Source organism: Delphinus delphis, chromosome 12, assembly GCF_949987515.2.
Source record: "Delphinus delphis chromosome 12, mDelDel1.2, whole genome shotgun sequence".
Lineage (NCBI taxonomy): Eukaryota > Metazoa > Chordata > Mammalia > Artiodactyla > Delphinidae > Delphinus > Delphinus delphis.
Window position 1 is genome coordinate 39,286,658 of NC_082694.2, and position 24,178 is coordinate 39,310,835.

General features: G+C 36.9%; 1 protein-coding gene across 3 annotated transcripts in view; it reads right to left on the minus strand.

Annotated features, from left to right (window-relative positions):
* PAPOLG (poly(A) polymerase gamma) overlaps positions 1-23,380 on the minus strand; it is a 36,073-nt gene extending 12,693 nt beyond the window's left edge. For 2 of the 3 annotated variants that reach the window (XM_069541272.1, XM_060026545.2), the window contains exons 1-13: positions 23,156-23,380; positions 21,011-21,172; positions 19,454-19,520; positions 14,729-14,810; positions 14,392-14,501; positions 13,133-13,186; positions 10,889-11,000; positions 8,087-8,176; positions 4,799-4,937; positions 4,093-4,165; positions 3,185-3,305; positions 2,757-2,841; positions 2,289-2,342 (exon numbers count right to left, since the gene is read on the minus strand). In XM_069541272.1, the coding sequence (XP_069397373.1) occupies positions 2,289-2,342; positions 2,757-2,841; positions 3,185-3,305; positions 4,093-4,165; positions 4,799-4,937; positions 8,087-8,176; positions 10,889-11,000; positions 13,133-13,186; positions 14,392-14,501; positions 14,729-14,810; positions 19,454-19,520; positions 21,011-21,172; positions 23,156-23,172 (1,166 nt within the window). In that variant the 5' untranslated portion in view covers positions 23,173-23,380. Of the gene's footprint in view, positions 1-2,288; positions 2,343-2,756; positions 2,842-3,184; positions 3,306-4,092; positions 4,166-4,798; positions 4,938-8,086; positions 8,177-10,888; positions 11,001-13,132; positions 13,187-14,391; positions 14,502-14,728; positions 14,811-19,453; positions 19,521-19,609; positions 19,631-21,010; positions 21,173-23,155 lie in introns of those variants that run through there. The other variant, XM_060026546.2, reaches the window with a different exon arrangement.
* Between the last annotated feature and the right edge of the window lie 798 nt (positions 23,381-24,178).

The following is a 24,178-nucleotide window of genomic DNA, read 5'->3' on the forward strand; positions in this document are numbered from 1 at the left end:
AAAACTTCATCAGATACCTGCAACTTTACTTTCTACCTCACTTAAATGTGACTACTGTCACTTATTTTATTAACTTATTAATGATTTTATGAATTACAAAGAATAACTACAAGAACATTTTCACATTTTCAAACGCTTGAAAAAGCTTACACATTATAATTATATGTTCTTCAACAGCGGATATACAAAACACTTAGTTACTCCTCTGTGTTATCTAAATGAGATGTTGGCAAACTTTTTCAGTAAAGGGCCAGAGTAAATATTTTAGGCTTTGTGGGCCATATGTTTCTGTCACAACTATTCAACTCTGCCATGCAGCAGGAAAGCAGCCATAGACAATACATAAATGAATGAGTGTGACTGTGTTCCAATAAAACTTTATTTATAAAAATAAGTAGCAGACTGGATTTGCACTATACCATAGTTTTCTGACCCCTAATCTAGATAAATAAAATGTTTTAGTGAAAGGATTCTTTTCAGGGTCTCTTTAAATTTTTTTTTCTTGTTTGTTTTTTCATTCATTCATTTTGGCCAACCAGGGATTTGAACCTGTGCCCTTGGCAGTGAAAGCATGAAGTCCTAACCACTGGATCACCAGGGAATTCCCAAGGTCTCTTTAATTGTCAATGAAATAAGCATTAAACCCTTGAAGCAAAAACAGGACAGTAATATGTTTTCCTTTCCCAAAAAGCAGACCTGAGGAAAGCACAACCATCTTTGGTGGTCTAACAGTTTCTGCCTGATGGAGCTAGTGAAGTCAATACACTGGAGGCAGAAGGAATCAGTTCAGATGCGCTAAAAAGAATGTACTAGTCCTTGACCAAAAATATCTCCTATCCGTTGACAGAAGCTTAAGATTCTGAAGCCTTTCATGCCACCATCTCCTAAATTAAAAGAATATATGGGCTCATACAACTCAATATCAAAAAAAAACAAACAATAATCAAAAAATGGGCAGAAGACCTGAAAAGACGTTTTTCAAAAGAAGACATACAGATGGCTAACAGGCATATGAAAAGATGCTTAAAGTCACTAATCATCAGGGAAATGCAAATCAAAACAACGAGATGTCACCTCATACCTACCAGAATGGCTGTCATCAAAAAGTACACAAATAACAAATGTCGGGGAAGATGTGGAAAAAAGGGAACCCTTGTGCACTGTTGGGGGGAATGTAAATGGGCACAGCCACTATGGAAAATAGTATGGAGGTTCCTTAAAAAACTAAAAACAGAACCATATGATCCAGTAATTCCACCCCTGGGTATATATCCGGAAAAAATGAAAACACTAATTCAAAAAGACATACGCACCCCAATGTTCATAGCAGCACTGTTTATAATAGCCAAGACATGGAAGCAACTGAAGTGCCCATCAACAGGTGAATGTATAAAGTTGTGGTGTATGTGCAAAATGGAATACTACTTAGCCGTAAAAAGAATGAAATTCTGACATTTGCAGCAATGTGGATGGACCTGGAGAATACTATGCTTAGTGAAATAAGTCAGACAGAGAAAGACAAATACTGTATTATATCACTTATATGTGGAATCTGAAAAATAATACAAATGAATGTATATGCAAAACAGAAACAAACCCACAGATAACAGAAAACAAACAAGTGGTTACCAAAGGGGAGAGGGAAAAGAGGAGGGACAAATTAGTAGTATGGGATTAACAGATTTAACTATGTATAAAATAGATACGCAACAAGGATATGTTGTGCAGCACAGGGAATTAAAGCCATTATCTTGTAATAACTTTTAATGGGGTACAATTTGCAAAAATAATGAATCATTATGGTATACACTTGAAATTAATATAATACTGTAAATCAACTATACTTCAAAATACATATATGTGTATATATAGTCGGGGGGGGGGGGGGGGGGGGGTGTGTGTGTGTGTGTGTGTGTGTGTGTGTGTGTGTGTGTGTGTGTGTGTGTGTGTGTGTGTGTGTGTGTGTGTGTGTGTGTGTGTGTGTGTGTGTGTGTGTATGGTAATATACATATCAGAATCATTCAAACTGCCTCAAAATTTTGCTTAAATCTGACTCTGAGAAGTGACAAAAGGCAAAAATCTGTACATATATTCTTATCTCATGTCACTTCCAATTCTGAAACATTAATTTGATGGCATTTCTTAAACACTGATGCTTCATGGTCAAGTACAACAGTCATCAATAAGATTTAATAATTTTGAAAATAGAGAAAGTGTTTTAGAAATGATAAAGTACCATATAAATATGTTATCATCACACAGTAGATAGAGAACTTGAAATGTCTTACCACTCTAGGTGATTTTCTTCTGTTGATGCACTGGCAGTCAATACTATATAATGTCTGTGAAGAATTTTCAGCAATAATCAGGGGGAAAAAAGCCAGAGAAACATTGTTAGGGTCTGACTTTCCATTATTACTTTTTCTTTTTTACTCTTTCTTTATTACTCCTTCTCCCTCCCAATGAACAAAACAGCTAATACAGGCACACATTTATGAAAATTAAAACATGCTCTGATTTTCACAAAATTAATTCTAGACCTTCTAATTAAAAACAATTCACTAAACCCCAAAACCCACAAATACTGGGTTAGACACTACTAGAATACAGAGACTTTCTCATCACCTAGGGTTTCTGCTAACCTATCCTTTACCTCACTTAAAATATAAGTGACGTCACCTATTGTGTATTAACTTTATAAGTTTAACATTCTTCTTCCTTAAACACACACACACAAAATGCAAAATTTCAAATACCTATACTTTTGGAAAAAATTTGGTGGCTCAAGGAGTTTGGACCAATCTGATTTCCCTTGAAGAATTTCATCTGTGACTGCGAGACCTAAAGAAAGAGAGACAGACAGTGATTTTGAAAACTGACCATCGTATTATCAGCTCCTGTGTGACCCTACGCCCAAAGTTCTAACCCCACCAAATCCCTGAGTAAAAAAAAGTGTAGATTTATTATGCTCTTTCTTAGAACATAAAAGTCAATTTCAACCAGACTGGGGTGGCTCTATTTTTGGCCTTCATATTATCATATATTTTGCAAAACCAAGTACTTAAAAAATACACATTTGAAAGAACTTTTAGAAATAATAGGCATAACTGCAATAGAGAATAACACTGTTGTCAATCAAAAACTCGCGGGAACATGTAAAGGGTAATAGGGCTGACAGGTTTACCTTGTTTAAATTCTTCTACCATTACTGTTCGAGTTGATGTGGACACATTATACGTAGAATTCTGTTGTGGGTAGGCAGGGGTGATTATGGGCATGAGATGATACCTATCTGATGGATTTACCTGTGAAATTAGAAGCAGAATAATTGATCTATTCTCCTATTTCAGTTGTCCTCACTTCATCCCCAAAAGTCTGAAGAATATGAAATATAAATTTAATACTACATCTCCTCAGTTCTAAGAAGTACATTTCCCCTCCCCAACTTCAGTTATTTCTGAAGTCAGATGTGTCTGATAATCAAAGTTAAAGAAAACTCTGCAGAAGTTTATTTCTCCCCCAAAAAGCTGTTAAATGGATGGTGCAGCTTATAAACAGTGGTCTTTTAGAACCAAGGAAATATAATATCATAAGTGCAAAAAGCATTATCTGGTCCAGTGGTTCTCCATCCTCTTTCTGCACCTATTCAACAGATGACTTCCCCTTGGTTACTCAGAGGAATGAGTATCACTTTAGAAGCACATTAAAATGCAAGGTGAGTGAGAGTTATGCTATCTTGGAACCATGAATCTGCTTTAAACTGTACTGCAAAGTACATCCTTTATATACTTCAGTACTTTATTATTAGTAACTAATTACTTGTAAGACAGTTTTTAACAATAGATTATAACATCTTGGTTGATATACCCACTCAAGTCTTATATGGGTGATTTTTAATGACATAACATTTGGATTGGATTGGAGATACAAATCATCTGCACCGAAAAAACACAGTAGAGGGAGGGAAAGGACTATAGTTACACAGAAGGAAGATGAACAGGAACAAGAGGAATTATCCTTAACTAGACTGCACTTTACAGAATCATCCTATTCCTAAAAGGTTTTAATGAAATGCCGTAATAAGTCACATACCCGAGGATCCCAAACTGGCAAATTCAAATTGCTTTCTTCCGGTTGCTTTAGCAGCACAGGATTTGGCCATTCCCTAACATGAAATAAGCAAATAAACTCACATAAGACCTCATTTCAGGAACTATATGAAATGTTAAAATCATTAGATGCTGCTCCAACTTTCACACAGCAAATGTTTTGGGTATTTGGTATTGAAAAAAAAAAAAAGAAACTGACGAAGGGAGTATACAAAGGAAAAAGCTGCTTATTTTAAAGCAGTGTTCTCTGAAAGGGCAAATACTACTTTGCCCATTAGCTGCAACTAATTTAAACTTGAATTTTTTCTTTCCTTCTCATTTGCTTTCATGGACTTAACTCTGATAATTTAATAACAGCAACAGCTAACACTTACTGAGAATACTCCTAATAAATTGTGTGAAGCAGCTATAGTTATCATCTTTAGTTTACATATGAGGAGATCTTAACCTCTATATAGCTAGTAATTAGCAAAGACTACTCTCATAAGCTAAAGGCCCACATTCACAGTCCCCCTAGAAGAAAGCACCATCTGGGGTCCCATCATTGCCTCAATTTTGATGTTTTTAAATTTAACTTAAAAAAGGAATGTAAGACGACAAAAGGTGTAAGCAAAACTCTTAAATTTGCAAACAAATTTACATATAGGCAGAGGTTAGTAAGTAGTGAAAATATGCATATGAATACTTACCACTTGGAAAAAACTAAGAAGAACTTATGAACTAAAGTAGAAGCTGCTGCATTTGGATATAATTGGCAAGTTCTTGCAACTAGCATTGCCCAGGAGACACCACCAAGGAATCCCAACATGTTGGAATAAATACCACGTCCTAGAAAATTAATACAGTTGTTAATTATTGTTAGGACCTACTATCCATGACATTCAAGTGTAAGGAACAGTACAACTTCCCTCCTAAGATTTGCTTAGAACTTTTCTCCCTTATAGAAACATTAAAATCAACAAACAGACCTTCATGTTAGGCTCACATTCTTATCAGTAAACCCTAAGCTGCTCATCTTACCCCCTACTTTGCCCTCCAATACAGACATCTCAGTTCCCTGCCTCAGTTCTGACTGTCCAACTGGGCTCTACTGATATGACATTGGAATTTCCCACCTTTCAATATCTGTGGTTGAGAGAGAAATGAAAGGGAGGAGGAAAGATATTCAGAGGGTCCACAAGTAGGGAAGAAAAACTTTTCAACAGTACACTAGCTCCCCCTTATCTGTGGAGGAAACGTTCCAAGACCTCCAGTGGATGCCTGAAACATGGGATGGTACTGATATTTATGATAAAGTTTAATTTATAAATTAGGCACAGTAAGAAATTAACAACAATTATAAAAATAGAACAATTATAACAACGTACTATAATAAAAGTTATGTGAATATGGCCTCTTTTTGTCTCAAAATATCTTATTGTATACATTTAATGCCCTTTCCATCTTAACTGAGTACTTATCACTGTGGTTATAACGTTTTAAAAATTAATTAATTAATTTATTTATTTTTGGCCGTGTTGGGTCTTTGGGGCTTTCTCTAGTTGCAGTGAGTGGGGGCTACTCTTTGTTGCGGTGCATGCTTCTCATCGCGGTGGCTTCTCTTGTTGCAGAGCATGGGCTCTAGGCGCGCGGGCTTCAGTAGTTGTGGCACGCAGGCTCAGTAGTTGTGGCGCATGGGCTTAGTTGCTCTGTGGCATGTGGGATCTTCCTGGATCAGGGCTTGAACTCGTGTCCCCTGCACTGGCAGGCGGATTCTTGACCACTGCGCCACCAGGGAAGTCCCGTGGCCATAACTTTCACAGTTTCACAGAGGTGAGACAGCAAAACTAGCACGTATTTCTTTTTCTTCCTTTACAATTTCATGATAGGAGATTCGTTCTTATGTAGATCTTAGCAACCTCGACCTACGGTTGTTTTCCTTCCTTAAGTTGATAACTTTCACCTTTTCACTTAAAGGAATCACTTTACAGGCTTCTCTTTGGCAAATCCAAGTTGCCGGCATCACTCTCTTGCACTTTGGGCCCATTAATAAGTTAAATAAGGGTTACTTGAACACAAGTACTGCAATACCATCTCTGTCCCAGGCAGGACAGCGAGAGATTTCATCACACTACTCAGAACAGCATGCAATTTAAAATTTATGAATTGTTTATTTCTGAAATTTTCCATTTAATATTTTCAGACTGCAGTTAACTGCAGGTAATTGAAACTGCAGAAAGCAAAATGGCAGATAAGGGGGGACTACCCTAATCATGTTCTTGGGCATTTAAAAATTCAACTGTAAAGTTGGGGACTGACTTCAGTATTGTGCAAAAATTTGTATATCTCTCCATAAAGTACAATACACCATTGATATTACTCATTTTCTTGAATGATTGTTTCTTTTTTTGAATGACTGTTTCTTACAGCAATCTATAAAGAAGCATTACCATATTTCATCAAAACTAAGATGTCCTCAGTTATTATATAATATAGATGATTTTATGTCCCATTAAGAGAAAAAAATACAAAATATCATTTCAGTTATGTTAAATGTGCAAAACATGCATCTAATAATTGACAAAACATGGTATTTAATCTATAAGGAAAAACAAATTGTTCATGATACCCCGTTACTGCAGATTACTTTACCCTGACTACACAATATAATTGAGCCCAAGGACAAATTCTACTTGCTTAAGGTCTTTTTAGATGTGTACTGTCCTATATGGTAGCCACAAGTTACATGTGCCTATATATAGTATTTTTTTGGTAACTTTATTGAGCTATCATTCACATACCATAAGATTCATCAATTAAGTATAAAATTCAATGGTTTTTATTCTATTCACAGAGTTGTGCAATCATTACTTTAATCAACTCTGGAACATTTTCATCACCCCAAAAAGAAAACTTTAACAGTCACACACCTCTTATTTCCCCCAAGTCTTCCCAGACCTAGGCAACCACTAAATCCACTTTCTACCTCTATAGATATGCCTACTCTGAACATTTCACATAAATGGAATTATACAATATGCAGACTGGCTTCTTTCACTTAACATAATGGTTTCAATGTTCATCTATGTTGTAACATGTATCAATATTTCACTCCTTTTAACTGCCATATAATATTCCACATTATGAATATACCACATTTTGTGGTCGTCTCCACTTTGACATTATTAATAATGCTATGAACATCTGTGTAAAAGTTTTTGTGAGGACCTATGTTTTCACTTTAGATATTTTTTAATTTTAAATTTAATTAAAATTAAATAAAATTTAAGTTCAGTTCCTCAGGTGCACATTTCAAGTGCTCAATGGCCATATGGTTACTGTATTGGACAGCACAGATATGAAATACTTCCATCATCACAGAAGGTTTGATTGGAAAGCACTGTTTTAGATTGTAAAACCTGGTGCCAGAAGTGCAGCACAGCTTAAATGTAGTTACAAATAATACAAACTGTGCTGTGCCAGCTCAGGGCTGGGTCTTTTATGAACCACATCCTATATATATATAAACTAGTACAGTTCAAGGCTTTATTAGAAGAGTGTTGGAAGGTAAAAACAAAAGGTTAAAACTATCACAGTAGGTTCTTCACTTAATACATTTACTGAACACCTGCTATACACCAGCCTCTCTGCTGGAATGGGGAGACAGAGATGATGAGATGGTCCTGTCCATAGACAGCTCGAACACAAGTAAGGGTTTTACTCTTCAAGTTCTAACTCATTCTGACTCCCTGGCTGCAATCCAAGATGTAAAGTCAGGGGCTTTTAGTTTTCACCCATGGGAGAAGAAGGTAAAGTCACACATCAGAGCACTGGTAAGCATCACACGTGAAAAAGAAATAGCTTCTCCAAAGCTTACTGCACCTCAATCCCCCAAGGTATCAACAGGTTCAGGAATTCCCATATGTGCTTCTACCATGAGCAACTGAAAATTATAATTTTATAATGCAAACGTAAAATAAAAGACTTGGGATACTTACGTTTTGCCCATAGTTTGACTGCTCTTAGGGTGAGTCTGAAAGTTTCTTTATTTGGCACTAAATGCAAAATTTCATCAGTAACTCTACACCCTGAAAAACATAAAGCATTCATTTTTCATTATGCAACAAATTCCAGTTAATTCAAATGTCCTTCTAACTTTGACTCTCAAATGCTAAAAATATCAAAGATACTAAAATATGAGGCTTAATTTCTTTATGTACTTTAAATGTAGCTCTTATATAAGAGAAATCAGTTTGCTTACAAAGAATTAAAAAGCACATGGGTTATACAATCCAATATTAAAATAAGAGATGAGTCTGAATATCTTTTTAGCTTTTTTCCACCTTTGGCTTTACTGTTAATCAAATGCCTCCAACTTATAAAACTGTTATTGCTTTAATGCAAACCTTATCCACAAATACTGTGATTTACTGTTGCACTCTGGAAATACAGCAAAATGCAATGATTAAGTTAAACAAAATATTGGGTTGGCCAAAAAATTCATTTGGGTTTTTCCATAGCAGCTTATGGAAAAACCTGAATGAACTTTTTGGCAATCCAATATAAACCAGTGGTTCTCAAAGTGTGGTCAGTGGACTGCTGGGAATCTATTAGGTCAAATCTATTTCTATAATATTAATGCTTTCTTTGCCTGTTTCACTGTGTTAACATTTGCACTCATGGTGCCAAACCAGTGGTGGGTAAAACTGCTGGTATCTTAGCAGTGAATCAAAGCCATGGCAACAAACTGAAATAGTAGACAATATTATCTTCACCACAAATTTGCAGTTAGAAAACAGGAAAGGAACGTGTGTGATGTTTGAACATTTTCAAGGTAAGCTGAACTATCTGTTTTTTTCCAAGGAACACCAGTTTTACTTGAAAGAATGATTGACAAGACAACTACAGTTATTCATACTTGGGTATTTAGCAGACAGTTCCTAAAAAATGAACAAAGTGAGCTCCTCACTTCTAGGAAAACAAATGACAAAATTTGTTACCAATAATAAAACTTGAAGTTTCAAGTAAAAATTAGAATTCTGGACAACTGGTATCTGCTAGTGTGAGCTTGACAGCTTTCCAAGACTTAGACTTTTCTAATGAGATTGGTGGTGACATTAATGGATGTGATTTTTTTAAAAATTATTTTATAATGAAATGTGTGTTAACATTTAGACGATCCAAATAACTTTGTGAGCCAGTATTTTCTAAATGACTAAGGCATGATAGGACAAAATCATGCATGGGTAAAAGATCCATTCAAAGAATAAGACAGACCAACAGATTTTAATGCAACAGAGTACAAAAAGTTAACTGATACAGTTTTAGGTCTGATATTCTAATTAACACTTTAAAAAGATCACTTTTATTCAGCAAAAAAGGGAACAAACTATTGATATATGCTACAAACATGGATAAACCTCACAAACATTATGCTAAGTGAAAGAAGCCAGACACAAAAGACCACATATTACGTGACCCCATTTGTATGAAATGGCAAATCTATAGAGATAGAAAGTAGATTAGTGGTTGCCTGGGATTGGAGGTTAGAAAAAGGAATGATTGCAAATGGGTATGAGGGATCGTTTGAGAATGACGAAAATGTTCTAAAATCGGATTGTGGTGCACAACTCTGTGAATATACTAAGACTACTGAATTGTACACCTAAAAAGGATGGATTTTATGGTATGCAATTACTCCTCAATAAAGCTGTTGAAAAGAAAAAGGAAATTGGGCCTCCCTGGTGGTCCAGTGGTTAAGAATCCACCTGCCAACGCAGGGGACATGGGTTTGAGCCCTGGTCCGGGAAGATCCCACATGCCGCAGAGCAACTAAGCCTGTGCGCCACAGCTACTGAGCCTGTGCTCTAGAGCCTGTGAGCCACAACTACTGAACCCGCGTGCCACAACTACTGAAGCCCATGCGCCTAGAGCCCATGCTCTGCAACAAGAGAAGCCACCACAATAAGAAGCCCGTGCACCGCAATGAAGAGTAGCCCCCGCTCGCCGCAACCAGAGAAAAGCCCGCGCGCAGCAATGTAGACCCAACACAGCAAAAAATAAATAAAATTTTAAAAGAAAAATAAATAAATAAATAAAAAGAGGCTTCCACCAGAAAGAAGATTATTTAAAAAAAAAAGGAAATTGTCATCAGTCAAGTTTTGGTGTAGTATTAAAGAATATCCACAATTATCAGAAAAGGCTATGAAAATACTTCCTTTTCCAATTACATATCTTTAAGAGGCCAGATTTCTTCCTATACTTCAATCAAAACAAAATTTTACAAGAGATTGACTGCAAAAGCAGATATGAGAATCTAGCTGTGTTCTATTAAGTCAAATATTAAACAGTTGCAAAAATGCAAAAAAATAAAAAAGCCATTCTCACACAAAAATATATTTATATTCACTTATAATGGGTTTACTATTGTTATTTTAAAATGAACTAATAATTAAACACCTTAAAAATTTCTCAGTTTTTATTTCTAATATGATAAATTGATAAATATAACTCACATAAACAGAAGATCTTGGGGGGGGTGGTCCTCAAAAAATGTTTAGAGTATAAAAGGGTCCTGAGACCAGTAAGTTTGAGGACCACTGCTATAAACATAAACATTTCAAGTAAATTTGTGTTTTAAGATGCTTAAATGTGATCAGATTACTTGTATAAAGAAAATTACATCATTTTTAACTGAGTTTGTCTAATTCTTAAAACGTCTATTAATAGTTTTGCAAAAAGATCTCTATTCATCTAATTGTTTTCAAGTAGGTATCTGAGATTTCTCTTTAGAAGCTTACCATTTAGGCTGCGAATACACCTTATATCAAGGCTTCTCAGTCGAGAGTCGTCTCTTAGATCTAAATTATCTGATATGGTTTGTATTGACAGTCTTGCAAAGACTAGATCAATCTTTGGAAAGATGGAAAAAAAAAAGAGAGAGAGAGAGAGAGAGAGAAATATTACTTTTTCTCCTTTTAGTCCATTCTCCCCCCTTCCCACCTCAAAAATGTAAAAAGTTCTAATTATTAGTTTGGGAAGTTCTACCAAAACTTCCAAAGGCCTATGCAGGTAATATCACATTGGAAAATCACTGCAAAGTTTTGGGAGAATAATTTTCAAATTAAGAGTAAGCATTTTAATTTTGCCAATCATTAAAAAAAATCAAAACCTTGTAAGTGAATTTCTAGATAAGATGACAGATCCAACACATTTACATTCATTCCCTCTTGAAACCCCACTAAAATACCAGCAAAATTTTGTTTTGTTTTTTTGTTTTAGTTTTATTTTGTTTTTAAAGGCATAACCCACTAAGTCAAAGAGAACAGAAGGAGACAACGGTAAAAACCATGAAATCTGGAAAGCAGATGGACAAATGGTAACAGACTCAGCAGATCTAAGGAAGCAGAGATAAAACATATTATATCTGGGAAATAAGGACAGGAGGCTGTAAATAAGTTCTTAAATAAAAAGGAACATTTAGAGAATAAAAAAGTATTCTTAGAAATTAAAAATATGATGGCAGGGCTTCCCTGGTGGCGCAGTGGTTGAGAGTCCACCTGCCGATGCAGGGGACACGGGTTCGTGCCCCGGTCCGGGAAGATCCCACATGCCATGGAGCGGCTGGGCCCGTGAGCCATGGCCACTGAGTCTGCGCGTCCGGAGCCTGTGCTCCGCAACGGGAGAGGCCACAACAGTGAGAGGCCCACGTACCGCAAAGATAAATAAATAAATTTAAAAAAATTAATTAAAAAAAATATGATGGCAGAAATGGAAAACAAGAGAACATTTAGAAGATGAGAAAACCCCCAAAAAGCAGAACAAAAATATGAAGATGTAGTTATAAGTGGGAAGGAAGAAGTAAAAAAAAAAAAAAAAAAAAACCAAAAAAACACGGCAGTCCTGGGGGTCCAACATACAAATGTTAGGAGTTCCAGAAAGAGACAGAAAACAAAGGCGGGCAACACAACTGAATTCAATACAATTTCCAAGAACTGAAGGACAGGTATTTCCAAACTGAAAGAACTACTTGAGTGCCTTAGCACATTTGGTTGAAAAGACACATACCAAAACAAAGTGTATTACCAAAAATTTTACAACTATGAAGACCAGGGAAAAAAGAAGAAAAGAAAATCACACAAGTGGCCAAAAAGGCAAAATAGGTCACATAAAAACCATGAGTAACCAAATTGGCCTCACACTCCTCAACAGAGTGTGGAAGCTAGAAGACAATGAAGCAAGGCCTTCAAAATTCTGAGAAACATTATTTCCCACCTAGAAGTCTATGCTTAGCCAAACTATCAATTTGGTGTGAGAACAAAATAAAGATATTTGTAAACATTCAAGATCTCAAAAATATGTGCTCTTTTTCAGGAAGCTGGTGGATGAGTGCCACTAAAATGAAAGTAAGTCAAGAAAGAAGAAAACTCAAGAGAGAAGCAAAAGGAAATCCCAGGATGAGAGAAGAAAGATGTCAGAATGACAGCTGTATTATCAGTCATGGAGAACAATCAGTGTGGATTAGAAGAAGTGAGAAGAATCAGTGAGATATTTTTTCAAGACGATAATGACAGGACACCTGAGAAATCCAAATCTATTTAGTGGAGATTTAGACAACTAGGAGAGACTGAATTTGAATTAGTCAAAGTATAAACGTCAAGCAAATAAAACACAAAACATTAACTCCCAAGAAAACAAAAGACACACAGCAAAGAATGGTAACCTAGTACGTTTTGTGCTCAGTTTTGAACATTATTTATAAGACCGTAATAATATAAACACTGAACACTGCTCCAACTAAAACTATAATAATATAATTATTTTAGGAGATTATGGGAATGAGAAGGATGTGTATAAACATCTTGGGGGTAGGGATGGAGGCTGGTTCCTTTTCCATGGTGAGGAAGGACTCACCACGACTAGAGTATTTGATTCCTTAAAATTTGTGCCTATATAAGTCTGATTTTTAAACTATAAAACAAACAAACAAACCCATATAGGTTAAATAATTCAATTATAAAGTCAGAAAAATATTTAACACTTACTTCAATTCCATCAAATTCAAATTTTATAACAGGCACAAAGGCATCTTCTACAGCCTACAATAAAAGAAAACAATTATAACAAATAAGGTGTAATCCTTTATCCTTCCCAAATGCCAGTAACATGAATACTTTTTCTCCCAATTTTTATTTTAACTCAGTAGGAAAACTGAAAATTTTCTTAGTTTCTCATTCTACCTAAGCAAGCACTTCTACTTTGTGACTGTGTTGTTTAAGATACGCAAAATGTCCATGACAGTAGTTACCTAACATATTATCCTTCTAAAAATATTCATCAGAAACTGGCAGGCAGAACTGCTATCATCTGGGTATTTACTATTTGTTGAACTTAGCTGAAAACTGATTATTTACAAAAAGCACTAGTGTTAGATATTAAAATATCAGATCCCATGACTAATCTATCAAAAAAAATCTATATCATTTGGATTTAGTAGAAACGTTTCTCTGAGCCTTCTTTAATCCCCCAACCTAACAATTTTTTTTTCTTTTTTGTAAATTTTTTGGCCCCACTGCCATGTGTGGATCTTAGTTCTCCGACCAGGGATGAAATCCTCGCCCCCTGCACTGGTAGCTTGGCGTCCTAATCACTGGACCACCAGGGAATTCCCCAACCTAACAAATTCTTAACCTCCTTCTCCATTCCCAGACACCCAAATAACACAAATCCTCTGAGCTTCGCCTTATCCAAGCACTTGAGATTGCATTAAAACTACCTGTTTGCTTAGTACCCCCAATCCCTCCCTCACATAAACTATCTTGTTCGCTCTTGTATTTGTGGGACTAAGGCCAGTATCTGATGAATCATTGGTGCTGAAATTTTATTTGCTGAATGAATGGCTAGATATACACACATAAAGAGTTACTAGTTGAACCTTATACATAATGAGCCATTTGCTGTGCACCAACCATTTATCAGATATTATAGTAAATGATTTATGTAAATTATCTCATCAATCCTCCAAAAAACTTTATAAGAATGTTATCACTAGATCTTCATTTGATAGCTAAGGAAACTGAGACTCAGAGAGAATAGGTAACTTGACCAAAATCCACAAGCTAGTATGTGGTAGATTCTAGATTCAACACAGGTGTGTGTAACTAAAAAGCCCATGTTTTTAGTCATTACTGTTATTTTAACAAGATACAGCAACTTCTTAAGAAATACATCAACCATCATAAGCCCTAGCTTTTGCAGTTATCTGTTAACAAATTCAAAATATTAAATACGAGAGGATACTTACTCTTAAGTTTCTAATGCCATCTTGATGTTTCAATTTTTCAAAAAAAGACTGAAAAAAATCAGATCTCTCCACATGTCTTGGAGCAACACAAAGTGCATCAATGTCAGCTCCTGCAAATCAAAGTATTTATTATCAAGAACAGTATATTGAATATGTATTACATTTTTGTATACACAAACATATGTACAGAAGAAACTACGTAAGATGAGTATAGGAAATAATATAGTACTCTAGTAGTGAGATAATGGGAATTTTTTCCTCTGTATTTTCTGATTATGAACAACAAATAAGTTTGTTATTGCAAGTTCTTACCAGTAAAACATAGAAAAGCAATTACCTTTGGTGTGTACTCCAAGCCTATAGGAGCCAAAGGTGAAAATTTTTCCACCAACAGTAGCCACAACAGAAGGTGGGAGATTCTAAAATAAAATAAAAAAATTTTTAAGGCATTCAATTGTTCAAATTATTTAGCATTAAAATTGTCTAAATGCTCTAATACATGTTGACAAGGATGTGAAGAAAAGGGAACCTTTGTAGACTATTGATGGGAATGTATATTGGTGCAACCACTGTAGAAAACAGTAGTAAGGTTCCTAAAAAAACACTAAAAACAGAACTACCAGGGACTTCCCTGGTGGTGCAGTGGTTAAGACTCCACATTCCCAATGCAGGGGGCCTGGGTTTGATCCCTGGTCGGGGAACTAGATTCCACATGCATGCCGCAACTAAGAGTTTGCATGACGCAACTAAGGAGCCCATGCGTCGCAACTAAGGAGCCAGCAAGCCACAATTAAGGAGCCTTTGAGCCGCAGCTAAGGAGCCCACCTGCCGCAACTAAGACCCGGCACAACCAAATAATAAATAATTAAAAAAAAAAAAAGAACTACCACATGATCCAGCAATTACACTCTTGGGTATATATCCAAAGAAAATGAAAACATTAATTTGAAAAGAGATATGCACCCTAATGTTCATAGCAGCATTATTTACAATAGCCAAGACACGGAAGCAAACTAAGTGTCCATCAACAGATGAATGGATAAAGATGCAGTATATATACAGAATGGAATATCAGCCATAAAAAAGAATAAAATTTTGCCGTTTGCAACAACGTGGATGGACTTCGAGGGTATTATGCTTAGTGAAATAAGTCAGACAGAGAAAGACAAACACTGTATGATATCACTGACATGTAGAATCTAAAAAATAAAACAAACTAGTGAATATAACAAAAAAGAAACAGACTCACAAATACAGAGAACTAACTAGTGGTCACTAGTGGGGAGAGGGAAAGGGAGAGGGACATGATAGGGGTAGGGAATTAAGAGGTACAAACTACTATGTATAAAATAAATAAGCTACAAGGATACACTGTATAGCACAGGGAATATAGCCAATATTTTATAATAACTATAAGTGGAGTATATAACCTTTAAAAATTGAGAATCACTATGTTGTACACCTGAAATTTATATAATATTGTAAATAAACTATACCTCAATTTTAAAAAATTGCCTAAATGCTACTGATATGTACTACATTTGTCAAGTTTGGTGACCTGACATTTGTAAAAGTACTTCAGAGCTTTTTTGATTGCAGCTGAAGTAATGAAGGTATTTCCAGAGGAAAGACAAGACAAATTTGTGTCCAGTATACATGCACACATCTCTATCTTAAGAAAAACATTTTTTATCACTTGACCCTACCTGTCCCCCCAAATTACCTGATTTGGCTCCATCACTTAAAAGTCACCAAGGAACTTGGAACTACCAAATTAATGCACTTTCAGCTCTCTACAGTTATCATACTCTTGACTAATACTATCTCCCCTTTAGTTTTTGTGACAGATATGCTTAACTTATTGATTCTAGCTCTGTAATATTTCTGCCAGAAAGTGGGGTAATTCTTGACATGATCTCCTTATAAGACCTAATCTAACAACTTTAATTAACATATTTTTGGTTGTACCAGAATTACAATGCTACTTTTCACCTCTCTCTAGAGCCAATTCTAACTGCCCATCAGATATTTTCACTCAGACTTTCTGATCCACTTCAGTATACATGCCTGAAACCTAGCAAAAAATTCTTCCTATGATAAACCAGGTATACCTCCTGATTTCTCTATTTTTGTTCCTTATTTTCCTTACTGCCCATACCTATAAGTCATTATTATTCTTCCTGGCTTACCAATTCTTAGGTTATATCCCTCACATGTCACTTCCTCCCCACCCACTCCCATTCTGTGCTATTTGACAGTATCATAAGTTACCCTCTTGCCATTAGTCTTTATTTCTTACTCCATTTTGTTAAAAATTCACTGGCTGGTGTTCTTAAATTAACTCTATTACATAACTCTTCTGCTCAAAACTTGCCAATGCATTCTTCTACGGATTCTGATCCTTGGATCCCAAGGACATCCACAGTATGCTCTTAAGGATCTTTCTTGCCTTGTCTCCTAATATTCCCTTCTGAAGCTCCAACTGCCAACACGTTACATAACCTAGTCTCCTTTCCATTGCATTTGCCATTTTCCTTCTCTCAAATGCTTGCCATCCTCTCTGGGTATCTCAATACCATCTATTTTTCAAAGATCACTTCAAGTTCCACCTCCCTCATGAAGCTTTCTTTGATTATCCATCTTGTAACAAGCTCCTTTTTCCCCCTGTGCTCCTCTACTGTTATTATCTTTAACCACTTTTATACTACATTTATTGACTTTTTTTATTCTGTGTATGTTAGTTCCATCTCTTCAACTATATTTGAATTCCTTGAAGGTGAGAACTCTGTCTACTACTTCTATTTCCCCAAAATGCCCAATCCAAGTTCCAGAGAGTAATATCTGCTAATGAACTTGACTAAAAGTATCTGCATAACAGGACATTATGTTTGTTATTTTCTGTTTAACGGACATGTTTCAAGAGTACCACAAATAATAGCTAGAAAGAGTTAATAAAATTATTGATGACTAACATGAATCAAAAGGATAGAGAAGCCCCTTTTAGTTTACCTTCCTACTTTGAAAAGCATGATTTCTTCTTGATTTATGAGAAAGTGATAAACTGAATCACAGAGTAAAGTATTTTCCCCACAAACCACAGTATTTAACTAAAATGATTTGACTTGGAGTTCTGGACTGTTTAAACTTTAAATATTCCAACTGTGTGTAGAATACTAAAATGATCTTTGATCTAACTCAAATCCTTCAGATATTTTTCAAACTAAAATATGCATAAATGAAAGGGAATTATAATGATATAAAAAAAGACCAATCACCTTATCTATGCAAATAAAGATGTTAAAACCAATTAAAATTTTTAAAATGATTACATATTTTATTTTCTTTGCTTAAAAAATGCCAAACAGTGGCAAAGCCTCAAATTTTTAACAATGGTTTTATGCCTAGAAATTAAATGGAAACCAGCTACTGGTCTTTGCAGATTAAAGCACTGATGTGAATGAAATGAGAGAAAAAGTAATTTAAATAATTAAAAACAAAAAACCCTTTTGACCTTGGAACAGATTCTACTGGATTTTTCTTTTAGGTGCAAAAAACCACACAGTAAGAAAATTAGTTAGGTGTATCTCTCAATAAAGTAATCTAGCCTCTTTTGTGAATAGTTTAACACTTGACTTCCCTTGATGTATCCTAGAATATGGATGGGAGCAAAGACCTCAGCACAACCACATCAGCTGACATAAAGACCACACAAGAAGTCATAAAGCTTGATACTCTGATTTTAAAAGAATTCTAGCAAGTTGTGTATCTGGTTTGCATACCCATAGCAATTATGGGCTAACATTTATTCAATCCCTGAGCTCGGTCCTGAGGTTGCACAGGTGAATAAGGTTTATTTCTTAAGGAGTTGATCAGCTAGTAGCAGAGAAACAAGCATGATTTTTTTTTTTTTTTTATTACTCATGACTAGCATTTCACCTGCTCAGAATTCAACCTAACTGAAAACCTCTACTATTGATAACCCTGCTGTGAGCTCAGAAATGAGCCAGATAGTCATTTGGCAGCAAAAGTAAACAGCGTAAAGACCATTTATTTAAACTCAATGATTGTAGATTAGCACAGTCCCTCATAACCTTATTCAGAGCCCATTTTTTAAAAGAACCAATTTTATATATGTATCATAAGTACAGAAGGAAATAATAAAAGTTGTAAAAGAAAGAATTCTAACAGGTGTTTATCTAATTTCTAAACTGATGCAGATTAGTGGGCAGAAAGGGATTTGACAGAGAGAGACACTACTGCTGTGAGCCATTAACTTTCAGCTGAATGCTGTTAAGAGATGGGAAAACTGTAAAAAAAAAAAAAAAAACCCTAAAATTTAAAATACAACAGTTTGAGCCACTTCGTGAAGGGGCAAATAGTATTACCCAGTTGAACATGCCCTACACCTCATTTTACTACAGCCAGTAAAATAATATTCATAGTGATGATTCCCTGACAAATGAGAATTCAATTATACTCAAAATACTCTAAGCAAGCAAGAAAAATGTAATCGATTTTAGAAGAAAAATAGTTAAGCTACCAGAGGGGGGAAAAAGTTGTGTAAGTATAAATTAGGGTTTGCAAACTCCTATGTCTCATGGGCCAGGCAGGAATGCAAATGACGAAAGTATACACATAAGAAACACAGAAACTGATAACTGACAGTTGCTGTGTCAGAGAGAGCAGGGAGTGATGGGGACCATGAAGCACTGAAGGGGAGGAGCCCAATTCCACTCAAGCCTCTTCCTGCCTTGCACAAAGGAAGGCCCAGTGCTGCCAGACCTGGTATTTCACAAGAAGTCTGAAATCTGGCTTTTAAAGTAAAATCTCAGTAGTTAAATTTTGATCTACTACATGTGAGTCAAGCAAGACATTTATGTGAACTCCAGTCAGACACTGGCTACCTCTAGGGTAAATCCTCACTTATTTAGGACTCAATATCTACACCAATTCATTTCCAAGTATACTAAAAAGTTTTAATGTATTTCTGATTATTCTCAACTCTGCATCTTACTACCAGGACATAATGAAACTATGAATTCAATTTAGTTTAGAGTCTTACCTTACTCTCACTGACCTCAGAAATCCATTCTTTTACTAAATTGTTCAGTTTACCAAGAACAACCAGCCTATAATAAAAAATAACATGCTTTAGATGAAAACAAACACACACCAAAAACAAACTATTTTAAAAAGTAATTAAACATATAGGCAGTACCTTTGTGTTGGTGCTAGAGTAAAAGCATATTATACACGTGCTAATGCTATCACATCTGTTGACACATGGCACATCTCTTTGGCATTCTTAGGTTCCTAAGAGTTCCAAAGAGACGATAAATGTGATTGATAGTATTTTGGTCTTTGAGCTATTTTCAAAATTCAAAAAGCCTAATAAAAAAATCAAAATTACCTTCAATAAAGCTGCAGAGGCCAACTGAACTGTCAACTTTCTTGGCCTTACTATGGAATAAAATCAATTCAGTGTGGTGATAATAGAGGTTAGCATTCTCTCACTGACAGTTATGAGTTTTTGGATAATAAAAACAGGTAAATAATTTATTGGCTAATTTTTATAAAATTTACTTAATAAAAGCAATTTGATATTAAAACAAACTTGCAACCAATGGCATATCCAAATCCAGATTTAAAAAAAAAAAGAAGATAGAGGAGTTTAGGCATCTCAAAGATAACACATGAAAAACTGAATTCCTGATCTGTCCGAACCTGCTTCTCCTTCAGCCTTCCCCAGGTAATGGAATCCCATCCTTCGAGATGCTGAGACCAAAAATCTTGGCATCGTCCTTGACCCCTCCCCTCCCACCCCCTCACATTCCACAGTCATTAAACCACCCTACTTTTAAAATACATCCAGAATTCTACTACTTCTTATCACTTCCACTGCCATCCCTAGTTCTGGCCACCATCATGTTTTTCCTTGGGTTATTATAATAGCCTCCTAACTAGTTTCCCTGCTTCTGCCTTTGACCCCCCTTCAGACTATGCTCGGTAAAGCAGCCGGAGTGACTATGTTAAACATGAGTAAATCATGTCAATCTTTTGCTCAAAACCCTAACAGCTTCCCATCTCACTCAGAGTAAAAGCCAAAACCGTTATAAATGGCTTTCAAGGTCCTAAGTGACCTTTCCTTCCAAGCTCCTTCCCACCTCATTTACTTTAAGCCCACATTTCCCTTCTTATTCACTCTGCTTCACATATCTAGGCTACCCTGCTGTCTATTTCTTAAATATACCAGGTACACTCCCACCTCAAGCCTTCTGCCTAGAATGCTCTTCCCTCATACCCACATAGCTCCTCTCTCACCTTTAAAATTTCCCTCAAATGTCAATGAGGCCTTCCCTGACAACCTCCTCTCCCAGCTTCATTCTTCTCAGCAGCACTTGTCAAGTGTAACACTGTATTTATTTTACTTACTTGGCTAATTGTTAGTTTCCTCCTCTAACCTTCAACTAAAATATAAACTCCAGGAGGGCCAAGTTTTCTCTTCATTTTGTCATTTTTATATCCCTAGGCAGGGACATAATTGGTACTTGATATATGTTTACAGAATTAATGATTAAAGAATGTACTATAAAATATTTTGCATTGTTAAGTGACATACCTGTGGTTCAATTCTTCCTCATCTTCAAATACTCCAAATGGTTTCATGGCATCAATTAATTTCTGTGTGTAAATATGATCAATTTCTTTTGGACATGCCAAGCTAATTGGAGAGGTGATTCCATAATGCTTTTGTTGACGCTGGCTGTCCAGCACGGTGTTTCTGTTCAAGAAAAATGAAACAGCAGAAAAAATTTAAAGTACCATATACTGATACATTAAATCTCTCAATCCACTCATTACTTTAGCTACCTTAAAAGTTTAGTAAGTACTAATGGTTGGAGCCCCGCTTTTTTTTTTTTAACGAAAAAAGGATATTTTGTGCTTATGTTGATGAAGGACTATTCATACTGCCTCAAGCTTTCATGGTTAGGATGTCTTTTCAAGCCAAAAGCAGCCTGTGTTGGCATCAGGACAGCTGTACCAACACCACTCAGCTCAAATGCAAAGAGCCTGAATGGGAGCTGGGCCAGGGCCACCTCCACTACACACCCTGCAGACTTAAGTCAAGTACCATCTACAGTCAGTCTTTGAAAAGCAGTCAGCCACTTGAAAGAAAGCTCTAAGTAAAAACAATGCCCCCCCCCCAAGAAACAAAAACATCCCATTAGCAGGTCCTAGTGAAATAGTCTAGCTTTTAAAAAGCAATCACAACTAGATTTGTTCCCAAAACATACATTAACATTCCTTGCTTGCATCAGAGTTTATAGTCCTAACATTCTGTCACTCTAGTTAATTGTTTTCTTCATTGTCTAAGTGAAGTCTATGACACCAGCTACCTTGGGCCCCACTTTCTTATCTATATGCTGAAAAAGTTGACTATCAAGGTCCCTACTAGCACTGAAATTCCAAATCCATTATTCTGAACCTCCCTCATCTAGACAGGAAAACAAGGCAAGCAACAGAATTCCACATTCCCTTCCATTCATCAATTCCACTTATAAGTAAACACCCTTGGAGCAAGTCTAGTACAAGTGTACAAGGAGACATGTACAAAAATGTTCACTGCCACACTGTAACATTAAAAAAAAAAACTTAGAAATGACCTAAAATAATCACTAACAGGAAAAGGACTAAATTAGGGTGTATCCCTACAATGGAATACAATACAGTAGTACTAATTAATTAGAGCTGAAAATACTATCATGGACAAATCTCAAAGATATTATGTTGTACTAAAGAAGTTGTTGAATGACAAGTGTGATACTAGTTATATAAAGCTTAAAAACAAGTAAAACAATGCCGATTATGGACACATACATGTATAGTAATAGCATAAAAAACATGCAGCAATAAGCATCAAATTTGGAACTGTGGGGAACTCTGGAGAGGGAGGTGGATGGACCACTGAAGAAGGTAACAGAATCCTTCAGATGTATTCGGTATGCTTGTTTTCTTTTAAATAAAGATATGTGTGTACACACACACACACACACACACACACACACGCAAAGTTATGCTTTGGGAGAGATGGATGGTGGCTACACAAATGATGCTTATGTTATTCTCTGCATTTTTCTTTATGTTTAAATTATTTCCTAATAAACTAAAATGTAAGAAGCTACAACAAAATCTTGCCAAGCACGGACACTGTTTCTGACTTATCAAAGTATGAGCAGGAGGTATAGACCGGCAGATGTACTGTGGATAGGTGGGGAGACCAGGGAGACCATAGTCATTACGAAAGAGAAACCCATGGGCTGGGATAGGTCATTCACTCCAGGAGACGTGGAGACAGCCGGTCAGGAAGGGAGGAGGGGGAGGGAGGGGGATGGTATTTGCGCCAATGCAGACAGGAGCAGAGACCGGCTCAGACAGCGCTGGGGGCAGGAGAGTAACCGACAATTTCTCCCCACGGACACACGCGCCTCTCTTCCGCCGCAACCTTGTCTGGGGGCGTCCTCAGAGGTAGGGCAGCCAGGGGCAGATGGGGACTCCTGCAGTCCCCGAGTCTGTGCAGCGGTGACCAGGTGAGCCGCCGGGTGTAGGGGAGGTGCCCTTGCCAAACGGCCGGGAGAGGGGAAGGAGACCATTGAGAGAGCTCAGGGCACGGCGCGAGGGGCAGGGAACAGAAACGGGTGCCAGGCCGGCCACCCCAGCCCACCCCGTTTTGCCTCGCCCCCAACCGCCGGCCCCCACCACTTACGCAGACATCTCTTTCATCGCTTCCTGCGCCTCCCTCACCGGCGAGTCTTTCGCTCTGGAGTCCTGTTCTTGCTCTTCCCTTCTCCTCCTGTCCACTTTCCTCCGCTCGCTTGTAGCTCGCTTGCTCGCTCACTGTCTCACTTACTACGGCCGAGGCATCCAACCGAGTAGTGAAAACACCAGAAAACCGGCTCTATTTATGACAATACAGCGCGGCCGACGCCAATATGGCGCCTCTTCCCAGCCTGCCCCTCGCCCGCTGAGGACCCGCCCCTGAAGGCCTGGACCCGCCTTGACCCCGCCCCCTCTCCCTTTGGGTCCCTGGAGGCTCCGGTGGCCCCGCCCACAGAGGCGCCGGCTGCGGCTGCCGACACCGGTGCGAAGGAGAGTTTGGTTCCCTCCTTTGTCAGTGGGACTGTCAATCCAGACTAACTGCTTGGAAGGTAATTTGGAACATGTTTTCCTTGTTTCTCTTATTCTCTTATGAAAGCCTATATCATATATTTTTAAAAACTCCACAACCTTGCCCAGCGAATACTATTTTAACTCTTCCATTATACCACACTTTTAATTTAATCGGTTATAGTCATACATAATCTAATTAACCCACTCGTGGAGGAGATTATGTCGTGAAAAGGTCACACCCAGGAACGTGTGACTTTGCAGTTACCCCGGAGAGAAGCAAGCTTGTAAATTGGAAGCTAACTGTTCACCTCTAAGTACCGCCCCTGGTTCATGGCATTCTAGCAGTTAGGTAACGGAGGTTGATAGGAAGGCTGGCAGTTTGCAATAGAAGGATAAATACAAGGCTGAATCAAAATCGCACACTTTCAAATAGTGGAGATCATGTGCCATGTGAGTGTGAGGATGAAAACGGGAAAATGATGACAAATTTTAAAACGTTAAAGGGCAGAAACAATTTAAAACACTAAGTCGTTACAAGGAAAAGAATGTCAAGAAGATGCTTTTTCTTGGAACGTGACACAGTAGATAGAGAAGATAGAATCATAGAGAAGACAGAATT